General features: G+C 39.9%; 1 protein-coding gene across 3 annotated transcripts in view; it reads right to left on the reverse strand.

Annotated features, from left to right (window-relative positions):
- Nucleotides 1-27,376, reverse strand: part of rttn (rotatin) — a 31,782-nt gene extending 4,406 nt beyond the window's left edge. The window contains exons 1-44 of one of the 3 annotated variants that reach the window (XM_058636846.1): nt 27,227-27,376; nt 26,784-26,971; nt 24,748-24,937; nt 24,520-24,615; nt 24,304-24,394; nt 24,099-24,213; nt 22,701-22,851; nt 22,247-22,415; nt 21,531-21,715; nt 21,294-21,409; nt 20,199-20,366; nt 19,903-20,115; nt 19,702-19,814; nt 19,482-19,608; nt 19,097-19,222; nt 18,677-18,793; nt 17,985-18,124; nt 17,292-17,463; nt 17,109-17,208; nt 16,655-16,740; nt 15,910-16,027; nt 15,330-15,426; nt 15,156-15,221; nt 14,853-15,044; nt 13,673-13,915; nt 12,752-12,908; nt 9,710-9,873; nt 9,114-9,333; nt 7,993-8,124; nt 7,702-7,812; nt 7,261-7,419; nt 6,755-6,850; nt 6,043-6,229; nt 5,765-5,859; nt 5,584-5,671; nt 5,140-5,341; nt 4,695-4,785; nt 4,198-4,348; nt 3,821-3,958; nt 2,903-3,105; nt 2,706-2,811; nt 2,316-2,413; nt 2,011-2,088; nt 1,062-1,188 (exon numbers count right to left, since the gene is read on the reverse strand). In XM_058636846.1, the coding sequence (XP_058492829.1) occupies nt 1,062-1,188; nt 2,011-2,088; nt 2,316-2,413; nt 2,706-2,811; nt 2,903-3,105; nt 3,821-3,958; nt 4,198-4,348; nt 4,695-4,785; nt 5,140-5,341; nt 5,584-5,671; nt 5,765-5,859; nt 6,043-6,229; nt 6,755-6,850; nt 7,261-7,419; nt 7,702-7,812; nt 7,993-8,124; nt 9,114-9,333; nt 9,710-9,873; nt 12,752-12,908; nt 13,673-13,915; nt 14,853-15,044; nt 15,156-15,221; nt 15,330-15,426; nt 15,910-16,027; nt 16,655-16,740; nt 17,109-17,208; nt 17,292-17,463; nt 17,985-18,124; nt 18,677-18,793; nt 19,097-19,222; nt 19,482-19,608; nt 19,702-19,814; nt 19,903-20,115; nt 20,199-20,366; nt 21,294-21,409; nt 21,531-21,715; nt 22,247-22,415; nt 22,701-22,851; nt 24,099-24,213; nt 24,304-24,394; nt 24,520-24,615; nt 24,748-24,937; nt 26,784-26,971; nt 27,227-27,257 (6,013 nt within the window). In that variant the 5' untranslated portion in view covers nt 27,258-27,376. Of the gene's footprint in view, nt 1-1,061; nt 1,189-2,010; nt 2,089-2,315; nt 2,414-2,705; nt 2,812-2,902; nt 3,106-3,820; nt 3,959-4,197; nt 4,349-4,694; nt 4,786-5,139; nt 5,342-5,583; nt 5,672-5,764; nt 5,860-6,042; nt 6,230-6,754; nt 6,851-7,260; nt 7,420-7,701; nt 7,813-7,992; nt 8,125-9,113; nt 9,334-9,709; nt 9,874-12,751; nt 12,909-13,672; nt 13,916-14,852; nt 15,045-15,155; nt 15,222-15,329; nt 15,427-15,909; nt 16,028-16,654; nt 16,741-17,108; nt 17,209-17,291; nt 17,464-17,984; nt 18,125-18,676; nt 18,794-19,096; nt 19,223-19,481; nt 19,609-19,701; nt 19,815-19,902; nt 20,116-20,198; nt 20,367-21,293; nt 21,410-21,530; nt 21,722-22,246; nt 22,416-22,700; nt 22,852-24,098; nt 24,214-24,303; nt 24,395-24,519; nt 24,616-24,747; nt 24,938-26,783; nt 26,972-27,226 lie in introns of all 3 variants that reach the window. The other 2 variants (XM_058636852.1, XM_058636837.1) reach the window with 2 other exon arrangements.
- Between the last annotated feature and the right edge of the window lie 317 nt (nt 27,377-27,693).

Raw genomic sequence — 27,693 nt, forward strand, 5'->3', positions numbered from 1 at the left:
TTGATGTTGCGTATTGGAGAACATGACAGCTAGTTGGTTATGCAAATCCTGAAATGGTAACACACAGCAACGCGCGTGGGCTGATGTAGCCTGAGGTGATCTCAATATCTGTCAAGAAGGCTGATGTACAGTGAAACCGACAAGGGAGGTCTGCTTTAAAGACATGAGACAGAGACTCATATCTGCTGCTCATATCTGATTCATTTTCAAAACACTGCATAATACAGTGCTGAAAATTGCATACAAGTGTGGAAAAAAACAACTTTTTTTGTCTGTGGGAGTCACTTTTCAGGCTGCCACAAATATATATATGAAAATAAGATAAGATAAAAACAATCCAACATGAACTAGCAGTGGAAACAAAAGGCCTGGATGAAGGAGGTAGACTGTAGATGAAACATTCAGTAGAACTGTAGCAGTCTCCAGAGAGGAAATAGTAGCCTGAGGCTGGATGGTGTAATAGTTAGTCTGGCTGCATGCAGCCTGAATGCAACCTGCTGTTCTGTTAACCTTTAGGGAAATACTGTGTCTGACTTCACTGAATTCTGGTGCTCCACAGCTTGAACTTACAGGAGGTCTAAAGTGGGTAAGTTTCGATCAGACACGCACTCACAGAAATGTTCATGAGAGTTTGGTGTACATGGAACTTCCTTCCTTCCACTGATGCAACTAATTTCCATTGCACAACTACACCAGCTAGTAGCTACACATGCATGCAGCCAGCAACATCTCAGACAACACAGAGCCACTCTGTCATTCCACAAATCATCTCTCACTGGTCTGAAGCCAGTAACTATACATAAAGCCATACAACTTGATACCCACATCCTGACACTGTGCCCATTGTGACTGGCAGGCAAGCAGGCGCTGGTGTTATACAGTGGAACACAATGTTGACAGTGGTCACTGGAGAAGACAACGAGGCTCTTAGTGCAAAGTGTGTGTGACTCAGTCAGATTGCTAACCGCAGTCAGAGGCGATGGGCAGGCACGGGGCAGGCACAGTGCCTGCGCAAACACATGGACATACAGACACAACAAAACAGACACACACATAAAGACCTGTGGTGCAGTCGGCCGTATAGACGCAAAGCAGCTCCAGCACTGCCTCCATGGTGGGGTCGTCCAGCAGGAACCAAGGCCAAAGAGCATAGAGGGTTTTTGTGAGGCGAGCATCTGAGGCCACCACCTAAACATAAATACAAATGCAAATGCATGCACACATTACACCCACATGCACAGACTACTAGTCTAGTGTAAAATACTGATACACTCAATATCACAATGTTTCATGGAGTGATAGTGTGTTGACTTTTTGAAGCACTGTATCGATACATTGGAAATATTATTGATTATAGTTTTGTGTTGGATTTAAGCCTCCAACAGAGAGAGATGGCAGTGAGCCTCCCCCCTTCCGCTCCTCTCACACCACAAAGAAAACTGAAATTTGTTCATTCATATAACATTATTATGGGATCCCAACATATATCTCGATTGGTGATATCATGCATCCATCACCCTTTTATCAAGATATACATAATTTTGCTAATACACAGCCCCTACAAGCAGCACACAGAATAAGGATCACATACAGACATGTACGTGATTCCAGATGCACAACTAATTATAATAATAATGCATATTCTAAAAACCCTGATTTGCACAAACACAGATGGAAGCGATCAACACAAAATGCCTCAATATTATATGAGTAAGTGTGCAGGGTGAAAACATGGGGTGTAGAATAATTGCAGAGTGAGTACTGCCATCGAGGCTCCCTGGCTATTTAGTCTAAGGTAACCACCAGTGACTGGAAAGCCACTTAGAAAATGAAGACCAGCTAATACACTTTGTAAGTAATGCCATTACAGTGTTTAAGAAGCTAAACTTGCTGAGATGTGAGCAGGGCCACACACATTTAGGCGATTCTCATTTACAGGCATTTATACGCCGAGGTTCCATTAAAAAACAATTAGCTGTGGGGAATTAAATGGCAGGCACAGAGGCTCACTTTGCATTCATCGTTGCGGTAAAGAGCACTCCGCAGGATCTCCACAGTCAGCTTCACCTCCTTGAAATGGCCCTCTTCCTGATGATACAAAGTGACAAAACAAAGATCAATATTTCTGATTGTCCCAAGTTAAAATCACATTTTGCTAAACATTCAATGCTCAAAGCAGCAATTTAGTGTTCATAATATTTATCCTAAATCTTATTCATGCTGAATTCAGATTGTTTTTGTACCCACCCAATGGAATAAAACACAGGGAGTACAGAAATGCTGAGACTGGAAATTTCCAGCCAGTCTCTGCTCACCTTTTTGCGGTGAGAAGCCTTGCTGGGTCGGACTGACTCCAGGTGGAGCTGGGAATGAGTCTGCTTCATTTGCTCCACACAGCTGTCAATTAAACCAGCTGGAACACAGGGTAGTTCGAGGTCCAAAAGAGAACAAAATCATACAACAATTTAGATTAATCATGACAAGTTATCATGACATTGACAATAGGGTATGCAGCATGGTTGTCAAAAAGATGGATTTAATGATTTAAGATGCTTTTTCAATCCAGGATAGGGTCAAAATGTTTTTAATGAAGACGCAGCTAAACGTCTCCTAAGGAGAACAACACGAGACAAGAAGCTGGTGAGTGAATTCAATTAAAGAAAATAAAGTAATTAAAAAATATTGCTTCACAAAAAAATCTTAACCTTTGGCTGCATGGTTCTGAGCCGTGGGACTGCAGGTTAGCAGTGTCATCAACGCTCCACCTGTCAACTTCTTTAAAGGGTCCTGAAGGGTCCTTTTATCAAAACTCTAGGAAAAGAAGGACAGAGTGGCCGATCCACATACTAACGTCATCAATACCATTACAGCTCTTGTGTTGATGTAAATCACTTTCACATACCTGCAGTAGTAGCTCACACAACTGGGTGGCTGAGGGACCATTGACAATATCAGACAAAGAAGTTGCATACGTGGAGTCAGAGGATGTGGCCTCGACACCTCGACTCTTTGTCTCCTCTGTGAATATTGTACAGAGAAACTGCAGAGCCACTGTGTAGAGAAGAGGGTCTGCAAACCTCTCAGTCACACACACTGACAAAGGTCCTGCAAATACACAAAAAAAACAAAAACAAAGTTGTAGTCAAACAATGTAACTTCACCGCAGCACTGACTGAATCATGGCAAGACAAACAGGCGCATCCCGTTTAATCCTTTGTCAGTGAGAAAGAGTATTTGTCGCACTGGTGGAGAACACACTTATTCAAATGCATCAGCAGACGCCCAGATACTATAAACATGTACACACACAGGCTCAGCATTCAACTTTTACAGGACTCATCAGATTTCCCTGCTGTGCCATTAATCACAGAGAACGATGAGTGGGAGGAGTAGAGGTTGTATAAGGAGAGGATGCAATTATCTTCTCCTGGCATCTGTTCTAGGAAGTTAATAAACACAGTAATGGTGCAACAACTGTGCAACAATATTTTCAATATAATCAAGTCCACACAAACCTAAAATTCAATGTCTGATTATTTTGTTCTACTCTTGCTGTGTGTATGCATTTGGTTGTGTTGTGTGCAATGGCAGTGTGTCTGTTTTTTGGTTGTGTTGTTTTTTTCGTGTTTAGTCTTTGTTATCTTATCTTATCTTATCAGTGCCACCATACATTAGTTTGCTATTGCACATTTTAAAAGGGTATGTATAATATATGATTTAAAAACTAATGCTGGAGCCTGAACTGGAATAATCAATTTCACCTCTTTTTTTAACATGTGAGCACACACCCACATGCAAACAGAGCAGAGCTTCTGTGTACCTGCAAATGTCCGCCAGCATTTCCCCAGCGCAGCAGAGACAGATGGGTAAGCTGCTGAGCTGTCCCTCCTCACCAGAGTAGCCAGAAGCATAAACACGTCTGCCCAGCACAGACAAACCGTGTCCTGGGTACCTGCATCTGAAGAGGGGAAAGAGTGAGTCACACATTTTATGACACGAAACAGCCACAAAGCCACACACAGATCTCAGTGTAGCACGATGCAGACAGTGTGGAATAAATGTCTACATAGTACTCTCATCTGAAGCATTGTGGCACATATTCAGCATAAGGGAGGAGGAAAACATTTTCAACTGTTTTTTGGACTATTATTTCCAACTTCATCATGTTCAGTTTGAATTTAAAATTGAGAATCTGACCCAGTCCTTTGCTGTCCAGCATGAGCACTGAAACCAGAGGAGTCAACAGATGTTTCAGGAAGTCCAGTTCAACAATAATGTCTTGGCTCACTGTGACACATGACTGCAGCAGCTTTGAGAAGCTGGACAGGAACTGTATTAGGGTGACAAACTAAAAACATACACACAGATAAATTGACAAAGATTCACCAAACAAGCATGTAAGCACAAATGTAGAACTTTATCATACAGGTAAGGGCACAGGAAAAAGTGAAAATATGTGCATAGTTTAAAAGATCCAATATATTAATTCTGAAAACAAAACTAAACAATGACAAAATAATTCTCATGCTGCAAAAGCAATGTGTATTCCACCCACACTAAAATCTGGAGTTACCGTCAGACATCGTTGAAATGAAACAGAACAGCCCACGTTTTTTGGTAGTAATAATGAAAACGTTTTTCTTATTAAATTGGGGAAAAAACTCCTTGGAACTGTCTTTCAAGGTGTTTCTTACCTGGCCCTTGATAACTTCTCGCTCGCCTGGCAGCACGTTGGGTGAATTTAGCTCATTTAGACATTTCTCAATGGGCCTGATATCCACCAGACTGAAGGAGAGAAGAAACATGGTGGGAGTTGTGTTTTTAAGAGATTAGCTAGAGGGGATTAAGGCTACAATTAACATAAATTATCTGCTGAATAAAATATACACATAGTGTATATATTTATAATATTTCTCATTATGACAGAAAATAATACAAACATTTTAACAGATTTTACAGTTTTTACACTGGCAAAAGCCATTTATCATTTCCAAGCAATAATAAACTGTGATATGCTGTAGACTGGATATAACGGGTACCCCTAAAAACTGCTAAATTGTATGTATACTTTCAATTTTAATTGTCACTCCTGACAAACAAATTAGAGAGGCAAAATGCACTGAGCATGTGACCTCTTACCTGGCCAGGGCTTGGAGGAGCTGGTTGTGTCTGATGGCAGTGAGAGTGAAATCTGACAGGATGGACAGCAGATTAGTCAGCAGGCCACAGTGGGCCGTCAGGAGGTCGGGAGTTACCATGACAACTGGTTCAGCGGCTGAGGGCTCAGCCTGTCGAGAATCTTGGGAGGTAATAGAGTCGCTGGTGTCTGTGTCACTCTGGCCTACAAGACACATCAATAGAAAGCTAATAGAGAAGCCTCCTCTGTGTGTGAATCCCACATGTCTCGCATTTATGATACCACATGTTGAAAAAAAACTGTATAAATGCAAGTGGGAAATGTATTAAGTTATCAATTATCACAAATGACAATGAGGCTTACTGCTTCTAAAAGAAAATAAGACGAAGGGTTATACAGCGTCAGGAACTAAATATACTACGGGGAACACAGCCCGTCTGTAGTACCTTGAGCCATGAGCCTGTTGGCTGGTGTATCTTCTGAGATGCTCAGTGAGGAGAGACCTTTACTGGTGAGTGGCTCTGAACCTCTTATCTGTCATGGAAAACAAGAAGATGTGAGCATCACTTTCATTTTTTTCTCTTTTTTCTTGATTTATGAATGAGAAGATACAGGAGATTTGCTGACTGAGGTACTGGATGTAGAAAGGGAGCTGGAAGGTCTCCTGGAGTTGACAGTGGATGCTGGTGGGTCACATCTCCACAACAGAGAGTTCTCAGAATCTAGACAAGCATACGCACAAAATGACAAACATTTCCAGTACATGGGTTAATATGTGGGTAGAAAAAATTATGCAATGACGGTAGCAAAATTTCAGGTCCATATTATTAAATCAATAACTATTTTTCTTTCTTTGTAGTGTAATGAGGATCTAATTGGATAGAGACAGAATAAGCATAGCTTACCCAGTGAGTCACTCTCCTGAGTACTGCCACTGCTAACTGGTTGTAGGTGGAAAGTGTACCTCCCTCTGTAACAACCAGAGGCAGAGAGAGCAACATGCTGGAAGTACTGACAGTGGTAGAGCAGAGCCTGGAGTGCTGGAAGACCCACCAAAGAGATACCGGACACCTCATCATGGACACATGGGTGCTGGATATAGAAAGTGGGGAAAGATGGGGAAAGATGCAGAGTGATTAGTGCACCAAAATTGTTGTCCCAGCTCCATAGTAGTCAGAGAATGAGTTAAACACATGTAGGATTAAGGTAGAATCCAATTTGTTTTACCTTTGTCACTAGATTTACATTTTCTACACTAAACAGTCAGCCGAAATGTACTTATCTGCTTAGCTGTGGCAGTGATATAACATAACACTGACATTTCACATTAACTGAATGCATACTAGTTTTTCATTGTTATTAAACCCTGCATTGCAGTCATCAAGATAACATTTTTTCATTCCCTGCATACAAAATTAAGATGCGACTGGTGTTTTGAGTTAATTACTCGGAATGCCAGTATTGCAGGCCTGTACCCAGAGGAGTTTCAATTCTAGAAGCACCCCTCATTTGACCCTCCAGGTCAACAAGAGAGGAGAGTTAGGAGCGGGAGGAGATATAAACAGAAAAAGAGACAGAGAAAAAAACAGTTCATGGTCTATAAAAGGTTTTTATTACGCTGGCAAAGCTGCTGACCTGCCAGTCGGAGTCCTTGGCCTCCTCTGCGTTGGCAGGCATGGGCATCACAAGCAAGTTCTGCAGGATAAATGTAGCCTGGACACACACATTCCATAAAAGAGGATGCACACACACACACACACAGAATCAAGTTAGACTGCATCAGAACAGTGCCATCTGCCTGTATTTGACCGGTAATACATAAAAAAAAAAAAGAAGCAATTTTTTTGACCACTGATGAAGTGAAAGTGAAATATGCCTTGCTGTCACTGTGTTGTGCGAACTTAATTTAAAACTGAAAAGTAATTTAGGGACAACGCAACAGAGGGTGATGTGTTTTGACAATGAATTAATTTATCATTTGTTTTTGAAAAAAAAAACAAGGACTGTTCCTCACTTTCGGCCCATGCTTGGAAGAAGCTATTTATTTCCTATGAGGCAGTAGGAATAACAGATAAAAATAAAACAAAACAAAACAAGAGTACAATTCAGTTCTAACATCGTACCTCTCTGCGGACCATGCTGCTCTCCTGCTGATCAAGGACGATATTGAGTAATGTGCCCCACAGACCACCACTGATGTTCTGACAACTAGTGCACAGAGCTTGGCATCCGTTGGGCACTGAGGACAAAGCTCCACCCAAAGCCAAACTGGCAAACCTCACCTGGTGTGAAAAGAGAGAAATTTCAATGTTTGAAGATCGAGAAATATACAGGAATATAATGATACACAGTAACAACCTCAGAGATGGGTTCACATCTGCTACATAAAAAGTGGTAGACCAAAGTGAAAGAAAAGAGAGACATTTAATCACAAAGACAGAGTCTGTCTTTTTAAGGAGTTGTGAGAGTATGTATGATAATGTGCTTTTTAGTCTGTGACTTGTTTGCACAATTCTTCCTGTAAAATTAAAGCGTAAGCATTAAGTTAAAGAAATCTGCTATACCTCTTGGTCTCGGTCTACCCATAGTGGGATGAGCCAGGCCAAACCCAGCTGAGAGGCACTCGTCTCCTCAGCAGCTGCATCATTTCCCAAAGTCCACTGGGATATGAAGTTCTTGATGCAGAAAATAAAGAAAAAATAAATATTATTTTGGTCAAGTTGAAAAATATATGTAAAAATGATGTGAAAATATGATAACTCTCTGTCAAAATGTGTGACTATTTACAGCATATATGGGTCTGGTCAGTTTTGTATTAGTGTCGTTACAGCACTATACACACTGGTAACACTTGCCTTGTCCTTGTTTTCAGCCGCCAACATCTCATGGGACAAGTGAAGCAGGCAGATGACAGCATTCTTTGTCACACCTTTCCCCATGAAAGACATAGAGTTGCCTCCCCACTCAACATAAAATGAGGAAATTACCTGAGCAAAGCACACAGATCACATTTGGAATATTAATTTCAAAATGAACAACACTGCAGTGCAATCATGTATTTTGTTGAATCCATCCAGACTTTCTCATCCTGAAAAAACATGTTGCTGGCAAAATGCAAAATAATTGGATTTGGTGAGTAGTTGTGATCACATGTTGCTCCCACTTTCTGTGTTCACATCTGAAAAACAATGGCAGAGTCAGTTGACTGAACTACTTGTTCCTGACTTGGTCATTACAGTATCCTTGTCATGCAACTCACTGCATCACAAAGATACATACAGCCGAGACTAATTACTGTTCTTTGATGCACCATCAGGATGTGGGACTGCACTGAGGAACAGATGAAGACGGAGGAGCTCAAGGCCTGCTGAGCTTTAGGGCCCTACAGTTGCAGGAGTACTGGGTAAGAGGAGAGTCAGAGGGTTGAGAAGGCTAGGTGAAAAAGTGAAACATCTAATTGTTGTCATAGAGACACGGGTTGCTATTGGATAGAATAGCAAATAGAAATTAACCTCCATTCTAAATCTAACCTTAATTCATGTCCATGAAAGCTGCCCATTGTGTCAACATAATTGCCTTTTACACAGGGGGCTTAATTCCCAAGCACAAATACAACTATGGACACCTCAATGCTGAGGACTGCTACACAAACCAGCTGGTCTACACTGTGTTACACTATTGTTTTACGGACTGTTGAATAACAGAACAGATGGAATAAACAGGGCTGATTAATCTCATCAGCTTCAGTGCGGCACATCTAATCAATGACATTTTTATGTATTACAATTCATGTCCCATAACCATATTTTGCTTAATTTTAATTAATTCCTTAGAAAGTTCTGTGCTTTCCGTTTTATTAATTGTCAGGAGATCAAAGGGTAGGAACCCTGCACACCCGTGCAAGACATGGCATATGCATGATACTGCGCAGACAGAGAAATGAACATATGTGGCACACATAAACACAGACACTCACCTCCAACAGCCCGCTGAGATACTTTGAGCACAGGGAGGAGGGCTCCAGATCGAGGCAGTGGGAGCTCCAGCCAGGATGGGCAGTGAGGCAGACCATGCCCTGCAGTGTCCTCTCCAGGCTGGGAAGGCCATAGAAACGCGGAGCATCAGACACCCGCAGGCTCCGAAGCAAACAGATTGCCAGCTGGCTCTTGAAGCGTCCTGCTAATGCCAAACACAGCCTGGATAGACAGAAAAGAGTGAAATAGGAACAAAATAGACAGGGGGGTGACATTCATGTTCTTAATGACTGAGCTTGCAGCTGTTAACTTCCCCTGTACTCAAATATTAATAATTTCATGTGTTTGAATTAAAAATGAAATGCATTACAATATATTAGTAATAGCAATAGCAATATTCTGGCATGTTAACACAAAAAGATTGTGCCTCTGGCTGTGACGATCAGTCAGTGCAGGATTTAGTATTTTATATGTGCGATGAAGACAAACCTTATCCATCCCATTGTAGTATGAAAATATAAAAAAAATTACCTTTCCAACTGCCGGCAGTCTGACCTTTAATTGCAGAGTCATTAGTCTTTGTGTAATATCATCATACCTGTCAGTGGTGTCTGATAGATGGAGGAGTAAGGTATTGAAGAAGCTGGTGAGTTCTCTCTGTAGTCTCTGGCCGACACGGTTCTTCAGTTCCTGTGGTTCCGCTGTGTTCTGGGTTGAGGTCTGGGTCTCCATTACAAGCAAGTTAAGCAGGGACACTTTCTCCTGAATGATTGAAAGATGAATAGATACCAAGTTATTAGTTTGTCTGTGTGCTATGTATGGTTTGCTTAATTTTAAAAAAATATTTGCTTTTCGTGTTTGTTTTCATCTTATGGTTTCTTGTACACTGCCTGATTTGCACATACAAAAAGATGCAGAAGTTCTCAGGGTGTATTACCTTTACTCTAAGTAGTATTATTACTCATAAAATAAAAGTTCTGCCAAACTTTCAATTCAAACAAACTGACCCGTGGAGAGAAGATGCAGATGAGGTGCAATTGTGCAAACACCTCCTCCTCTCCCTACAAAACTCAAATGTAGAATTTCTTACGGTGCAGTGCACACTGAGCAGATAGTTAATGCAAGTGAAGGGAGCGACAGATGTTCCTGAAACAGCTCAGTAATTACAGAAAAGTTGGAGCAGAGCAAAGCTGTTCACCCCTACCAGGCATTCAATCTGACTTCGCTTTAGCTGCCAGGGGAAGGCTTATTGTTTACACACACATTAATGAGAAAGCCAAGGTGAGACTGATTAAATCCTAAAAGCAACTCTACCAACTAAAACAGTGCACTGATTCTTCTCCCCCCAGCAAGAATATGAATTCAACATTGTTTCAAGAGAGCTCAGGAAAAATCTCTGTTACAGGTCTGAGGATATATGCTGTGGTGCTGTTTTTCTGTTTTTATGAGCGAGTAATGCGTTTGGCTTGTCTGACAGCGTGTGATTTATTAAAGCTTTGATTACAGGTATATAACCCTCTGTGTTGGAGGAGTCTATTTTTATATATTGTGTTAACTACAAATAACAACACCGAGCATATATTCAAACTAGTATTTCCATTTGTTTTTTATACATACAATAAACAACCAAGCCACCCACACTACTCTCAAGATAGCATATATTCCCCTGGAGGAGCAGAGAAGAAAAAATAAAAGTATGAATGAGGTCACACTTGTTATCTGTAAAGATCTGTGTTTTTTTGCATGCCCAAATCAAAAGCAATACACTTGCATAGTCATACATTATAGTGATTATAAATAGAAATAATAAATCACTGGTTTAGAACAGAGACTGATATAATTAAATCAATCAAGAGGTTCTAATAAAAAACAACACTGTTATATTATATTGTGCTTTGCATGAGGACATATCCTAAATTGAAAAAGACTGCTACAGGGCATCAATCACGTTCAGTTTTAAGTTTATCTAAATATGTAAAAAATCAGATGACAGATGGAAAAGAACTTGCTATCGTTGGTACTCTGAAGAGAGTATTCTAAAAGCTCTTTCTGCATGAGGTAACTCAGCCACTTTGAGAAGATATATTGATTTCAATTCCCATAGTATCCATCTGCCTGCAAGAATTGTCACAAAAACAATGGCTTTTCCCTTATGTAGGTTGTTTTTGTGACACCAAATACAACCCCTGTTGCAATGGGTTACAAGATAAGATAAGTAGTGCAAGTAGCCAGACCAGGACATTATGGGTTTGTAAGAATATATACTGTACTAGCTAGTCTATTTTTGGAAAATTGTTGTCATATAGAACTCTGAATCATGTAATGCTTACTTTTGCACAAATACTGTTGTTTATTCTCTTCAAAGCACCATTTAGAGATGGTTCACATTAATTTATTTATTAAGTTCGGACATGTTTGATTTAGATAGTCCATTCAATATTTGGGTTGAGAAAATGCTCAAAGCTGTGTCAATTACATTCAAAACATTGTCAAATGCGTTAATACAATGTTGATGGAGATTGACTATCTGCGTTCCGCAGTATAAAGGTGTTCTGTTTTCATCTCTGTGGAGACAGAGTGATGCATTTTAAGTCATGACTGACAGAGGGAAGGCAGAAGCATAACAGTGATATTGTGTTGTGTTTCCTGCTCCTGACACATTGTTTTATGACACATTAAAATAACAACAATTGCGAAAAGTGAGACAGCAGCAAACTTTTGGTTAAGGAACTATGCCAGATTCTCTGAAACAAGGGCATTATCAAACATGAGTGAAGTAGTGAGATACCAAAACAAATGTTGAAAGAGAACAGTCAGAATATGGACCTCGAGTCGCCCTTTCAGAAAGTTATGGGGGGGTGGTGACACTAGCAGTGTTTTGGCAACACAAGTTGCACACTGAAGCTTTAATGTTCCGCTTAAATCTGAAGAATCTCAAGGACATTGGGTTGTTAATAAAGTGTGAAATAGAAAAGGGAAGAGTGGCAGGAACCAGAGCTGTGAGGAGTTAGAAATGCAAGATGTGGCTTCAAAGTGACATCAGTCTGCATTGAGAGTCTAAAGCCACTATATACTTTTCAAACATTTTCTATGGGATTCCATAATAACACTATATGTATTCTGGGGCTCTCATAGTTCATATAGATGAAATGAAAGCTTCAGCTTTTGATTCATAGAAAACAAATAAAAGTATTTAGTGGGATTCATTGAAACAATTTGTGGAGCATTTTGACTAAGGTTTAGCTAATTCCCCTAAAAGCTTAAACTTGATCCATCATCTGGTTTCTTTTGTGTGGGATTTGTTGAGCAACTGATCCAGCACTCTTGCTTATAGTATCTACTGTATGTGATTTCAGCGAGAGCATTTCTGTCTTTTAAGTTAGTAACAAACTGTATTGTGTTTGGAGGTTACGCTTCCTTTTGTTACATTGAGTGGCAGGGGAAACATGTCTGATCTTCTACTGTATTCATTAAATAATGAATACAGTAGTTAATTGATCTCTTATTCAGTTTAGCTGAAAATGACAGAAGCTCACATTTGATTTGTGTCAAATCAAAACATTAAGTAGGAAATCCTGTACTTTGTAGAAGTGACTTAACCATTAGGCTTGTCCAGAAAATGTGTGCAAATTATTTGTACCTGGTTGAGAAGCAGTTCCAGTATCCAGCGCAGGTCATTGTCCTCTGGATGAGATGCAGACTTGGTGTGCATCTGTTTAAAGTAGGCATTCAAAAATGCAACAATGCCCACCAGCAGCCTCTCATCCTCAACACAGGCTGGACTCACCTGGAGAAACCTGCAGGGAGGGAGAGTCAAAGACTGTCAATGAGAGGGAGAGAAAGTATCTGAAAGGAGGATGCTTAATAATATATTCTTACAAACACTGACAAAGAATTAGGCTTCTATCCACTATTTCTTTTTTGTTTTGTGACAGAGTATTGCAAAAGATAATTGCATAGATAAACTATTAAATGACAGGCGAGGAAGCAGCAAGGTTTTAAAAAGAGATAAGTGTTTAAGGGCATTTGAGACCAGTTTGAGGAAGAAAAAAAACATTGATTTAATGTGTGTTTGGAAGAAATCAGACAAATCAGTGAACAAAAGAAAAAAGAAAAAACTTAAAAGATACACAAATTAGCCAGTGCCAAGTAGAAAACTCTGCATACATATTACTCAAGGGTCAAAAATTAAATCCACACATTTTTGGTTAAATGTATCACATATCCTAATCTTTTAGGAATCTCATCTCACTGAAATATTTTAATTGTTGCACTACTAAACTTAAGTACTCATATGGGTATTAACGCTATTAATACATAGTCATTATTTTTATTTATTTTTTTAAATAATAGAAAAGACAATGTCATACCGTGCTCACTGAGCCACTGAAAAACCTTTTGTTCACAGTAAGTACTGGTTTGTTCTGCAACAGCAGTGACAATAATGGCAGTCATAAAATCCTCCCATTATTTTCTTAATTCATAAACATTAACAAGACATATTTACTGACTTGGTCATTTGCATGTGAAATAGCAGTAATAAAATGTGTGCACAGTGTACCTGGTCATTGCTGCCTGCCAACTGAGAGAGTGTAGAGTGTCTCTGCAGCTGAGAGTGGGGATGTGCGGGAGAGCCAGTCTGTCCATCAGCAAGTAGAGACTGAGCCTGGAAAGGGCAGAGGTCACAGAACTGTGTCCTGCTGCCGTAACGATGGCCTGGATGCAGTCCTGCAGTGCAGTGGGAAGGTGAACGGCCTGTAGTGCCAGAACCTGTGCTTCTGACAGCTTTAAGTCAGGATGAAATCTGTGCAGGTGGTTTAAAACGAATAATTAGATGACATGACTACTGTGACTATGTGCTGACTTGTCCGTGAGCATAAACAAGAGTAAGCTTTTGCTTTGCTTGTTCTACCTTTATTAATTACACCCAATATAATCAAAGGTATAAAAGTCAAAAGAGTCTCTCAATTCCTGTGTCTTACCCATCTTAAATACGTACTCGGTCCTACCGATTATTTACTTCAGACAGATTGATCCCTCTACAATGTGTTTGAAATGTCTATACTATAATCAAGTTGCGTACGAGACATTTTCATCTGTTAGAATTAGGTCACATTAAAAGTAAAAGGTGATCGATGAACCAGACGAACCAAGACTCTGAAACTAATTATTCACTGCAACAGTCCACAAGACAGAAGAGCAAGTGCAATATGTAGTCTCTTACTTTGGTAAAGAAATTATATTGTTCTGGTCAATGTCACATAAAAATGTAAATGTTGTGCCTGTAAACTGTTACATAAAGTTACTGTGTAAAGTAATATAGTAAAGTGCAATTCATTTGCTTTTTTCCAGCCTATATTCCATCTAGGGCTGAGTATCGGACAACAACACTTTAGAGGTATTAACTGGGTATCAAACTTCCTCTCTATCATCTCGTTATAAATGTGTTATGATTCAATCTCAAATTCCAAGGCTGGTACTTGTTTAACGAGTGTAAGTATATGGAGAAGATCTTAAGTACACAGAACAAATGTGAGAGCATAAACTTGCTCCGAGGAAGGTAAAACAAAACTATTTGACCATAATGTGTGTCAGATAATTTTTTGTTGTGACAGATTGGTATCAAAGAAGTGTCATTCAGGTTTCGGTTCTCAAGTCTATATATCTCCATCTATCAATATCGACACCATCAGAATAGAAGTCTCTGGGAAAATATTGAAAAGAAATATGAAGCTTCTTACTCAGAAACTTTGGTTGAGGTGTCACACAGCTCCTCGAGGAGGTTGTTAATCCCTGAATGCCATGCAGTGTTCCAGGCCACCTGCAGGGCTTGGCGTGCAGGGACAGAGGCTAGGAGGTCAGAGTATGGAGGAAGGACGCAGCAGTACGGGCTGACAGCGTGGTGATTCGCTGCCTGGAATGGGATGTTGTATCTGGGAGAAACATTAGATGTAAAACGTTGAGAATATTGGTAATAATGTGCAGTTGATGAGGAGAAAGAAGCCCTGGCATGACTGATAAGGAAACTTTATGGATCACATTACCTGAGTATTACATTCAGGGGTAGTGAAAAGGGTGCGAGTGTCACATTTGTGCTGGATTTGTCTGACCTAGCAAAGCAAAAAAAGAGTGAGTGAAACGACTTTCCACATGATCATATGCATTTTTATGAGACGCATACTTTAGCTCAGAGAGCGGAAGGGAAAAAAACAACTAACCATATTTCAATGGTGGCAATCTCATCAAAGAGCAGTAAACTCATCAAGACAGCAATCTCATTTCCATTGATTTTGTTCTCCTTCAATATCAAGGATGCTGAAATGGAGACACATCATAAACAATATACATATGGCATAAAAACATCCTAAACTTTATCTGCTTACTTCATGAATGAAGTTATATAAACCTTTCACTAGAGACAAACAGTTGTGGAAATCTCACATAAGACACTTATAACTGCATTTAATGCTTAACAGTTAACTGGTTTCTTCAACTTTAACTTTTAATATTTGATTATCCTGACATATTACCACAATAATGATCATAATCTGATCAAAATGTTACAAATTTAAAACCGTAATACTGCAAATAAATCTTTAAACAATGTAATGGTACTCAGATGAGCTCCATAGCAACCAGTCGCGTCATACTAATTTGCCACTTACTACAGTGTGACAACATGGCTAAAAGCTATGCATCAATGGATGCCTTGTCATCTTTTTTTTTAGAGAATGTGCCCTGAAGCTACACAACACAACATGTATAGCTGTTACTTAATGAGCTGTCTTGTGAATGTACCCCTAAGCAGTGTGAGGAGCAGGAGGTTGCGCTGTGCCAGGCTGTGCCTCAGAGATGGATCAGCATACACCAGCTTCCTCAGGATACATACACAAGGCTCCAGCAGGCAATCCATACTCTGGGGAGAAAAGGCAACATACGCACTTGGTGTTTAATTGCAGGGAAAAAACACACACACACACACACTTTCTCTTCCTGCCTCCTTCTGCTCGGTGTCTCACACATATAAAGGCTCAGCATCTCTTTACTGTCACTTCATATATTGCTAAAAATAAATTTAGTGACTGTGCAGATTGCTAGCAGTGGGGGGTGAGACAAATACAAATCACAGGCAACCCCCTTTTACACACTTGTTTGCTGAGACATGCCATTAACTGTGGCCATGTTCTTCCACCTTGATGTAGCTTTACATGCTGGACGATTACCCCCGTTAGCAGCCCCTGATTCCCGGGAATGATCAGCAGGCTGCAGTAACTACAGGGTAAATCTCACAGCTGACCAGAGCCTGTCTGACACTATTAATACAGGCCATTTCATCCTTCTTTCATTCACGCCTCAGTGGATTTTCCTTAACATCTTCTGACTGCAAATGTACTCACATGAGCAAAGACAAGAGTGAGTGTGCACAAATGGAAGCAGTTTTGACAGCATTTATGAGATACAGGGTTTGTCTTATTTGGCTTCGCCAGCAATTCACTCAGTACACATCAATTTATCACTTTGCCAGAGTAAGTTTGTTTTTTACCTTGCTGCCGTTGACACTCTGCATAATGAAAGAAATGACTTTGTCTGTTATTCCAAGATTCTTCAGCACTGGGTGGATTGTTGTGTCTGCAGAAAAGTAAGAGAGCAATTCGGTGACAGTAAACATTTGCATAATATTCAAATATTTGCTTATCTAAAACATATGGTGAAGGGAAGACACACATGCACACACAGACTTTCTCTCCCTCTGCTGCAAATTACTGTCGTCACAAGGGGAGAGGCTTCCAAACCGAGAATCAAGCTCAATATCATACTCAAATTATCCATTAGGATGGTATTTGTGAGCAGATACACTCTATGTACACTTTTCAAAGATACATGTAGGGTCCAACTATGTACAAAAACACAGAATGTTGTGTTATGTATGTATTTCAAATGTAAATGTCTTTCACCTTGTTTGTTATATTATTTAATTTTTTTTACAGGACATTCACCTTGCAGCACCACAGACAGTTGCTCAGCAGCCGATCTTCTCAGAGACATTTCAACGGTGTCTGAGGACAGGATACAAAACAGCTTCTCCACCGACTCCACCTAGCAACCATTTAACACATTATTGAGTCAGTGTAAAAGTAGATGGAATTGTGCTCTTCTTACTTTTGCACCTACAATCATACCTTAAGGACAGACACTCTGCTTGTATCCAGTGTGATGTCTAAAGGATTCCTGACACAGTAGAGATTTGGGAGTGCAGAGATCACCGGTTGATCCAGGTCTGGTCTGGCTGTGTTTGCCTCCACAGTACTGGTTAGGTGAGGAACGAGTTGTTGCACTGCTGCTATTCTCACACTGTTTATTGGGAAACATTTCAGTGAAAACCAGAGACACTAAAACAACACATGTATATGATAAAAAAGCAGAGCACTAATACAGAACATAGTTGAGAACATTACCAGCCTTTGAATGACAAATAGTCAAAATGTGTCTCGCAGCACAGACAAATCTATTTTTAGACAAATCTATCCATTGCCAAAAATGTTGAGCTTGTCTCATGGCCAATGTGTGCTATTAATTTCAGTCCCTATCAATATTCATAGACTGGGACAAAAAAGGCCACTCCACACGAGCCTCACAGACCATTTAGATGACTTGATGAGCTCATCAAATGACAGCAAATGGCAATGGTAATATGTCCATCAGAAGCTATGTTGAACAAAATATTCACCATCTCAACCCTCTCAGGAGTCAAAAATGAAAGATGACAGATACACAAACACCCCTGTTATGCACAAACATCTGGACAGGCAAATAAATCCCAAACAAACAGAGACACACACATACAAATATTGACGAAACAAGCCCAAACTCACGCAGGTTGCTTAGTGAAGAGGAGTCGCAGTGCTGCTTTTAACTTGGCAGTACTTGGAAACACGTTGTCTCTTGACACATCTGACATGTCACTTATCAGCAGGACACATTTTCCCAGGGACTCTTCAGTACTGGCATAACCCTGCCACACACACGCACAGACAGTTTGCACAGTGCATTAGCAGACAATGGAGCAAACAATGGGGAATTCCAGCTAAGCAGCACAACAGTAAATAAAATATGCATTGCTTTGATTATGGGTGGTTTCATTTCATCTCTTGTTGACATGGTGGGCTCATCTCTGAATGGCCTTCTTGAATTAAATCACACTTGACAGCCTAGTCAAAATCTCATGTATATTCATGAAACATTTCCAGGCTTTCTGTTGCCTGAAACTGAACAATTAATAAAAGCTTGTTTTTCCCACTAAAAAGGAAACAATATAACACAGAATATGTAAATGAGAGAATAACAGAATTTTTCTCACTGGCAGCTCAATATGCCGTCTTTGTGGCCCAGGAGCACTTAAATTGCATTTTTGATCATAGCTGTTTTGATTGTGGGTGAACATACCCCACGCTCCATAAATATAATGTAATAAGTTCCAAACATTATGCTGCTTTATGAGCTCTGAAGTTGCCAGAACAAATAAAATGGAGCCCCCCCCCCCCCACCACCACAAAGAGAACAACACCTGTAATATGGGCATGACTGGGTAAAGTGCCTCATTGAATCTGTCCCAGGTTGATGCTGTCATCATCAATCGTCCCTTGAGCAGGAATAGCAGGATATCCTTGGCAGCAGCATTCACCTATAGATCACAGGTAAGGTGCTGAGTTTGCAAAAGGCACCGCAAAAAAGACACTTGCCAACACCTGCTGTAAATGACAGTCTCTCCAACATTAGAATTACATGACACTGCTGAGCCCCAATATATCAGTTCAACCTTAAAGCAACAAAAAACATGTGTATATTTCAAAACACACATACACACACACAATAATCCTAATTATCTCCACTGCATTTATACATTTTCAGCCTGACATAAACTTGTAGTGGCCAGAATGAAGAGCAGACCAAATACAGTACAAGTACCAATAATAGTACCACCTACTTTTTCTGCAGAGTCCTGGAGTCCAAAAGCACTCATTTCATACAGCACCCTATGGTGGAGAAGGAAGTTTACTCCACCACAGGGACCTGGTTCCTGTCGTGTCACATTGTGGATGCCGATGCAGTCCTATGGGTGTATGAAGTAACACAAAAGCACACAATAAAATGTCACTATCCTCTTGCATACAATTCCCTTTAAATGTAGTCATGCACTACAGTGCTTGGTAAAATGAAAAGTAAGATTGATATCAAAACATCTTTCTTTTTTTACAGCAGACTCGTGACTTTTGAAGATTTGTTATTCATCCATCCCCAGCATACTTATCTGCTAAACGTGTGCACCTATTCAAATTACAGTCAATATAAATTAAAATGCTTGCACTGACCTTGACCAGGTTTAGAGTGCATGTGTATGTTTCTGTCTTAACAGGCAGCAAAGGATGAGACAGCAGCTTAAGGAGAAGTTTCTGGCTCTCTGTTTGGAGTAGAGGACTGGGCTGATCAAACTTCCAGCTAGAGATGGGGAAGAAATATAATTAAAAGAATAGAACATTAAGACATAGAATAAAAAGTAGTAGATGTGTTTTATTTGATACTGTATCTTACAGATAAGAGCAGATGTGAACACATTCCTTCACAATTGGTAAGTGCTGGTGATACGGGAGGCCTTCTATTGCTTGGTCTGCAAGCTCCAGTAACTCCAACCAGTTCTTTTCTCCCTTGATGGACAAATAAAATAAGGAATCAATATACAGTCCTTAACAGTTTCAATAGTGGTGTGAAAAAATGTAGGATGTATATCTATACATTTGCTTGTGCTTCCTTGAGAAAGTTGCAAGTGGACTCCATCCAGAGGGTAGCACGGGTCACCCTCCTGTACAGGTCATGGTTGTCAGAGTTCACTTGCTCCAAGTATGCTACTGCTGTTTCTTGCATGCTAGGTAATAAAGTTCCCAATGACGTATCCAAGCATAGGTGGAAAAGAGCGGTTGTGGTGCTTTCTGGTAAAATGTCACCAGCCTGAGTGAGGAGAATAATGGCAGTTTCAAATGTTTTTGAAGTCACATGAAGCAATAATGTCTTGAAAAGACTCAAACACACACCTTTTCAGATGGGAGGATGGTCTGTAGGAGCTTAATAGTAAATATGGCAGTTCCCATGTAGGCCATTCTGTGGTGAATCTGAGCACTGTGAGGGATGTCTGCTGGATAGCTCTGATGGTAGTTTAGGATATCTCCCAGTATCTCCATGAAGGCTTGCAGCTTCTCTTTCTAAAATACAAACAGACAAAAAAATGAAGACAAAAAAAAAAAAAACATGCTGCCACCCAACAACACAACACATGCACTCGCACCTCGTGCATGTTCATATTCACAGACACACACTGGTGCACAGCTAGTGGCAAGGAGCCAAGAGAAAAAATGCTCGTTCCAGGGGTTAGGAATTGAATGTAATCAGATTTCAGGGTTATTCTGGGACAAGATACTGATCCACCCTATCGCAGTATGAATAAATTGGGACAATCTATTCTCAGGCACTTTATTCTGTGAGCAGAAAATGAACAATAGAAGACATACACCAGCAGGGGGCAGTAGATGCCCTGTTCTTTACTGTGGCTGACATGAACAGTTCGGTCCATTCCCATAGGACAAACCTCGAGGTCTGGCACAGAAAAGTTGCTCTCCACATAAAGATGACAAAAGCGTTCTCAGGCTGCAAGGCTCTGGGCATGTATTAAACAGCAGAGGGCCAAGAGGGGCCTGAGCTTGACAAGTGTAAAAGTCCCCCTGCAGAGCAACATACTCTTTTAAAACAGTCAGGGAGCATAACAAATGATACTGCATGGTAAAAGAAAAATAACCAAACACATCAATTTACCACAATTCATTGGTGGACTATGTAAACGCAATAAATGAAGACATTTACTAACTCAACGGTTCTGTGGTGGGAAAAAACCCATGGGTACAGATAAGAGGTGTGAATGGATGTTTGAGAGGCTCTTCGTAACCAGCACAATGCGTCTGTAACCTTATATAATTCATTCAGCTCAATCAGATGCCTACAGTTCTCCTTGACAATTGAGTACCGTATGCCTGTGTCTGTAACAAATTGTCTGGTGGCAAACCCAGTTCCCCCTTTCAGTGAAGTGTATCCATTCATCTACATAAGAGGCTGTCATGGGCTGAGTTCTGACTTGCCAGCTCCATCCCCACCAGGCTGTGATCGTCCCAGACCAGCTCACAAACGCTGTCCCCAAGCAGGAGGATTGTGTCACACAGCAGCTCCAGAACACGATGGAACACATGGGAACCCTCTGAGAAAAAGAGAAAGAAAATTGCAATATTGCAAATGTAAAAGAAACAAGACAGTACTTATTGATTTATACATTATTAGGGTAGTCTTCTCTTCCTCTAAAACACTAAAAGTGTTCCTACCTGTTTTAAGAAGTGGTATAGCATGCTCCATGACGTCAACAGTGAACTGGGCCAAAGTGAGCTGCTGTAACTGCAACTCCAGGACATCATCTACACCCAGGTCAGGGAGCTCCAAATGGGCCACATCTGTAGGTGACTGGGGCATTTGTCTGGGGGCCTGGACCGCAGCTCCACCTCTGTGTGAGCTGCCACTAGGTGAATTACAGACAAGACAGAGAGAGAGAGGGAGAGGGAGGGAGGGAGGGAGGGAGGTAGAGAGAGCGAGAGAGAGAGAGACAACTGTAAATTCATGATCTGTGCTTGGACTACTCGAATACATAAAATGACGTATGAGCTGTATAGGGATGGATCTTGAAAACTGAATATGTCACCACAGGAATCACAAGTGATTTTCAACACTTACAGACTAACCACTAGAGGGCTCCAGGTGTTATTCATATTTATGAAGAAGGACTCATTCCTCTACACCCTTTCTCACATTGTTTCATCTTCCTGTGCTGGTTGCTGGTGTCACGAACAATTCAATCATCATCAAAGCCACACACAGAAAACCCTACAGTGCATAATTTTCTAAGAACTGGATCACCAAAGGCCTATCTGAATTAAAGACAGAGTTCTGACATGTTATCACTTCAGACCTGTAAGCATGCAAAACGTGCAGGTTTTTCTTCTTCAGAATTAAATTTAATTTTAAAAGGGTTTCCACATGCACACACCTGTTAGAACCTGCATCTCCATCTTGGCCATCTCCCCTTGCTCTTTGGCCTCTGCGTCCGACTACAGAGGGCCGCGGAGTGTATTCTGCCCCTGGGGAAGAGGCCTGAGAGCGCTGGGTGCCCCGCACCTCCTGGGAGTAGGAGAAGGAAGAGTTCTGGGACACTGGATCTAATTGCCACAAAAAGGACAAAAAAAACAGTTTAAAGATAAAGCGGAGAGAAAATGAAAAATTGCAGTAAAATAGTTCCCTTTAATGAGTAGGATTAGATGCTAATAGCTATGCAAATTCATTTCAATTTTTATCTATCCCAATCCAATACAACAAATACACTATATAGGATAGGATATATAGAACTAGATAGGATCATCATGCAAAAACCACAATTAGCATAAAACAATACTTAAATATACATAGATCTACACAACTAATATACAACTCATACAGCATGCTACCTTGCTTTGTAGAGTAGAAGCTTGGATCTTGATGAAAGCGAAGCCGCCTCCTTAGCCCAACACAAAGCTGCCGCAGGCAGGAAAGAGCCTGTAAGTGGGGGTAGCTTGGCTCACCTTTACTCGAACCCACCCTCAACAGGGAGAGAAGGTTCTGAGAAGAGGGAATAATCAAGTATTACGTTACTGTGAATCCTGACTATAGAACCAGTTTTAAAAGCATAATTAACAACCAGTAATATCCACTTCGGACATTGTTTTAACGAGGGAAATATTTACAAAAAAAGAGCTCAAGCTGAGACACACAATATACAAAACTGTGAATAAACAGGATCTAAACTCAGACAGAAAAGTCGTAATAAAGTTCCCTAAATAAAAGGGCAAACGGAATTGAATTATTGAAACAGCAATTTGTTCCAACATTGGATTTCCTGCCCTCTGTAGCTAATGATGTCATGTCTCTAAATCCACGTCTTTTAATTTGGCCTAATGGCTCTAGCAACTCAAAGGAGGGGGAAGTAAAGCCACAAGAGGAAAGGCATTCTCTATTAACAAAGTAGTAACTGTGGCACATGGGGGCAAAACAAAACCTCTGTCCATGTCAGTGACGCACTTTGTTGCTGACATGAAACCGGTTTATACAGTACATATAGACACCAAGCTATGCAAAGAGTGAGGGAGAGAAGGTCTGTTGAATGACTTTCTGTATCAAGTGGTCCCTTTTGAGTGAAATTATACCATATACCAACTTTACACAAGCAAGCTGACCTGCTTATTTGGAAAATGGGAGATTTAAAAATTCTTAAAGGACCAGTATAGAGCGGTGTGAATAATTGACACTGTGCAGTAAATGACTCACACTTTGAATGACTGACTGAATGAACAGTCTAGTAACTACTCATGCAAAGTAAACCTGCAGAGGCCTCCGCAACCACCTACAAGATCAGGGACACTGAACTGAATTATATATTGCTGTTTTATGTTGACAAGGGCCAAACGATCACCGCTTAAATCAATTATGAGGTTGTAATGTTAGCCCCTCAAAACTGTTGAAAATCAGGTGGAAATGAACAAGGCCAGGGATCATACATTTAATAATTCATACGATCTCTTTTTTTAATACCCATATTGAAACAAGTGGAGAGGGATTTTGATCTACACAGGTGAACAGGTGTACCCGAATAAGTGTCCTCAGTGTGATAAAAATGGCAGTCATTGCGACACATTTATATCAGCGCTTCTGTCTATCGACAAAAGCTTCACAAAGAGTAATTCAACCATTCATTAATTCATAGACATGTCTAATGATTTTTGTCATTCATATATCATAAATATTCTAGTATCGATAAGATGAACACCATCTGTGTGTTTTTCTCAAAGAACATGGCAATGTGAGTTTACCTTCACGATACTTGGTCGCTGCAGAAAGATCTCAGGAGGAAAATCCTGCATAATAACGTCATGCAGAAGATCACATGTGGTCTGCACCAAATTTAGCTTGTTGCTCCTTAGGGAACTGTTTTAAAAGAATAAACAAAAAAAACAACACCATCATATCAATTCTACTTCATATAATACTAGCTGTAGACGTGTATTTTCCTCTCACCTCTCATTGGATGAAAGTATGTGTCCGTCTGTGTTTGTCAAAGTCAGCCATGGAAACACAGAAAACTTCAGACATCTCACAGACTCGTGCACTGAAAAACAGAATGAGAATTGAAAGGGAAATATGGTATTTTGCATTTGGGGTGAAATAAGCAGCAAATTTAAAGACTGAAACAAGCACATTACAATTGCTGAGATGTTGTCAAATTACTGGTACCTGCTATCTTGTGAGGGGGTACATCTGCGCAGGCTGGCATACTCCTCTGGAAATAACCAGTTTTAGAAAAATCTTCAGGTGGAACAACTGTAGGGGCTACAGAGAAGAAATTAGATTATTTTTTTATGTTAAAGTTAAACTGCAATCTTCCTTGGAACATTTAGTAATTTGCATGAGACAGACTCTAATGAAAGACACAAACAAATAATTTTGCTCATTTTGCAATACCTATTGGAGCTGTATCATGTGGTCCATGTGAGTAGACTATTGTTTTACTGGGGAATATATCTGGTAGGTGGAACAGCTGGTCCAGGATTCCACTGATGACAGCTTGCAGTCTGGGCTCCACATTAGGGGATAGCTGGGTGAGGAAGTCCACTGCCCCAACGTCTCTCAGCATCTGGGCTGCACTGGAATGCTTGGAAGACAAAATGACACAATATTAGACATCAAATGGAAAATGAGTTCATTGTGATATAAAGTGTAACACTGTAACAGCAATTAGCATATGCATTAGCATGTGAGTGATACTGGGCTCGGTCGGCTGACCTTAATTAATTCTTGCTTCAACTAATATTCTGTGCATGAGCTCAATGAAAACTACCACAAAACATGTTTAAGCTATATTTTACAAAATGCAAATATTGATCGCTTATTGATGAAACAGGCTCAAAGGTGGACCTATTTTAAGATCAAAGAAGAAAAAAGAAAAACAGTCAAATAAAATGTTGTTTTTAAAAATGAGAGGAACTGCAATAAAGAACTTGAATTATGTTGAAGAATTTTGAACTAGGGTCAGAAACATTTTCTTTCCAGTGGAGGGCAGCATTGCACCTCTCTGTGTTCGGCCTGCTGCAAATTATTAGAAGAAGAAGAAGAAGAAAAACGATAAGAAACAACAGCATGTAGCAGAGAGAGGTGATTTATTTAGTCCTCTATAGTTCACTTCAGTTTTATTGCCAGGCCCAAGGCCCATTTAAATAAAGCAAAAGTTGGTAATGGCTGATGGTGAATGCATCAGCACAAACGTTATTAACAATTTACCTTGTTACAAGGCCCAGTGTAATGCAGACTGTAACGAACACAGAACTGCTCCACTCACCCCTCCCTTTCAAAAGCACATTAGGGAAACAAATATTAGAAAGGATGTTATTCTTCTTCATTTGTGTATTAAGCTCCTATGGCAAAACATGAAATGTGTGCCGAGACTGGATTGTCTTTTCGGGCTTCAATTAAAAAATGGCAGCCTCCATAATGCAAACAATTCTTATTTTAAAGGCTAATAAACTTTAATAAACATTCTCATGGGGAGTGTCAAAACTACTACCCATGACATCGGGATCATAATTACTCATGGTTGTCATATCTGTAACGGTATCAGACACGATACTTTCATACTCAAAGATCAAGTACATTTTCTGTTTATGTCCTTCATTGTGCATTTAAAGAATGAGCTGTGTTATTCCTCTCAGGCCACAGCCCTTTCACAGTTATCACTGCGGTCAAGCAATCTGACATCCATTTCTACATAGTCAATCTAGACATCAACCTCCACTTCGACCTCCACTTTTCAAAATAAAATACTTAGAGCGCAGTATCTCTGAGTGCATGTTTGAAAGCTCATTTTCGAATGGAAAAAATTATGAAAATTGTCGCTGCGATGCTTTGTTTCAGAGACATAATAACTGGGCTTTGAGTAACTGTATAAAATAGTTCTCGTAAGGTTAAATAAGGTTGAATAAGTTAATAAGCACATTGATATCTACTACTGTACTGGACAGTTTTAGAGAGATTTCAAGTTAAAAGTTCCAATATTCGAACAATTATCAATTTTGAGATGTAATAAAACAAAACATTTCCATTCAAGTTCTGACCAGGACTGACAAGGTTGCGTTCAGGACCTCTATAACGACTACCATACTGGAAATCAGACATTTGTGCAATACATGCAAATAAAAAAAATGCAAAAAAAATTTGACACAACCTAGTCAGTCCTGGTCAGAACTTATGGAAAATGTACCTTTATTGCATCTCAAAGTTCGATTACATTGTGCGAATATGGGACATTTAACTTGAGATTTCTCAAAAACTGTACTGTAAAAATACCTGACATCCAGTAAACTAGTAGATTCCAATGTTATTTTTCTTGTGTTCTCTTTTTCTGTTTATATATTTATTTTTGTTGTTTGTATGAGCGAGAAAAGCGGAACCAAGTCAAACTTGACCAATAAGGTTGATTCTGATTATCCTCTCTACATATTTACCTTTGATAAAGTCGTGAGCAACTCCAGGACCTCCTCTTGCATTGGCACCTCGGGGAAATTAAACCACTCCAGGAGATACACAAACAACATCTTTTCTTGAACAATGTCCGAGACGGAAATCAGGGAATGGTCCAACTTACATATGATGCTCTTCAACGCACGAACTCTTATCTCCAGCAAAGAGTGACCTACGGTTTGCAAACAACAATGTTAAGTTGAGGAAAATACACTGTATAGAATAAATCAAAGTTTTGTATTTAATTCGATTATTGGCCGTTGTGGGGGAGTACATCGAACTAAACTAACGTCATTAACTACCTACACCTGTACATTTTACAGTTACGTCAAAGATACGTCAAGCTGCAGTTAGCTAGCATTCATCTTTTGTTTATAAGTTTAAGTAAAGTCAGCACACTGGTCGTTTAGCTACAAAGTTAGCATACCTATTTTCTTTATAAGCGGGGACAACTCCATGTTCACTGTACGTTGCTTTTCCTTGAGAGAAAAAAGTGATAAATGTAAAAGCTTCCACTCTCATCCACGGTTATCGGTAGAACGTCACGTCAACAACGCAACGTTCGCCCGGGTTTGTTTTCAACAACCGCGCCAGCGTCACTCTACTTCCTGTACTACACCAGGGTGCGTTCAAGAGAGGCAACTATGTTATGTTAAAGTGTTATAAAGCGTTTTCAAAAAGGTGTTTACAGGTCCTATGAAGTAAGGAAATTAAATAAAATGACTCTTTAACGCAAATATGCCTTTTAAAACCGAAATGCAAAAAAACCCCCACAAAGTATAAGACGTTTGAAAAGTAATATATTTATTATTTATATGATAAACAGGTAAAACAAATGTAATAAAAGATAATAAATATACACAAAACCACCTTGTAGTCACATGCTGATATAAT

This window comes from Solea solea, chromosome 1, assembly GCF_958295425.1.
Source record: "Solea solea chromosome 1, fSolSol10.1, whole genome shotgun sequence".
NCBI classification, from domain to species: Eukaryota; Metazoa; Chordata; class Actinopteri; order Pleuronectiformes; family Soleidae; genus Solea; species Solea solea.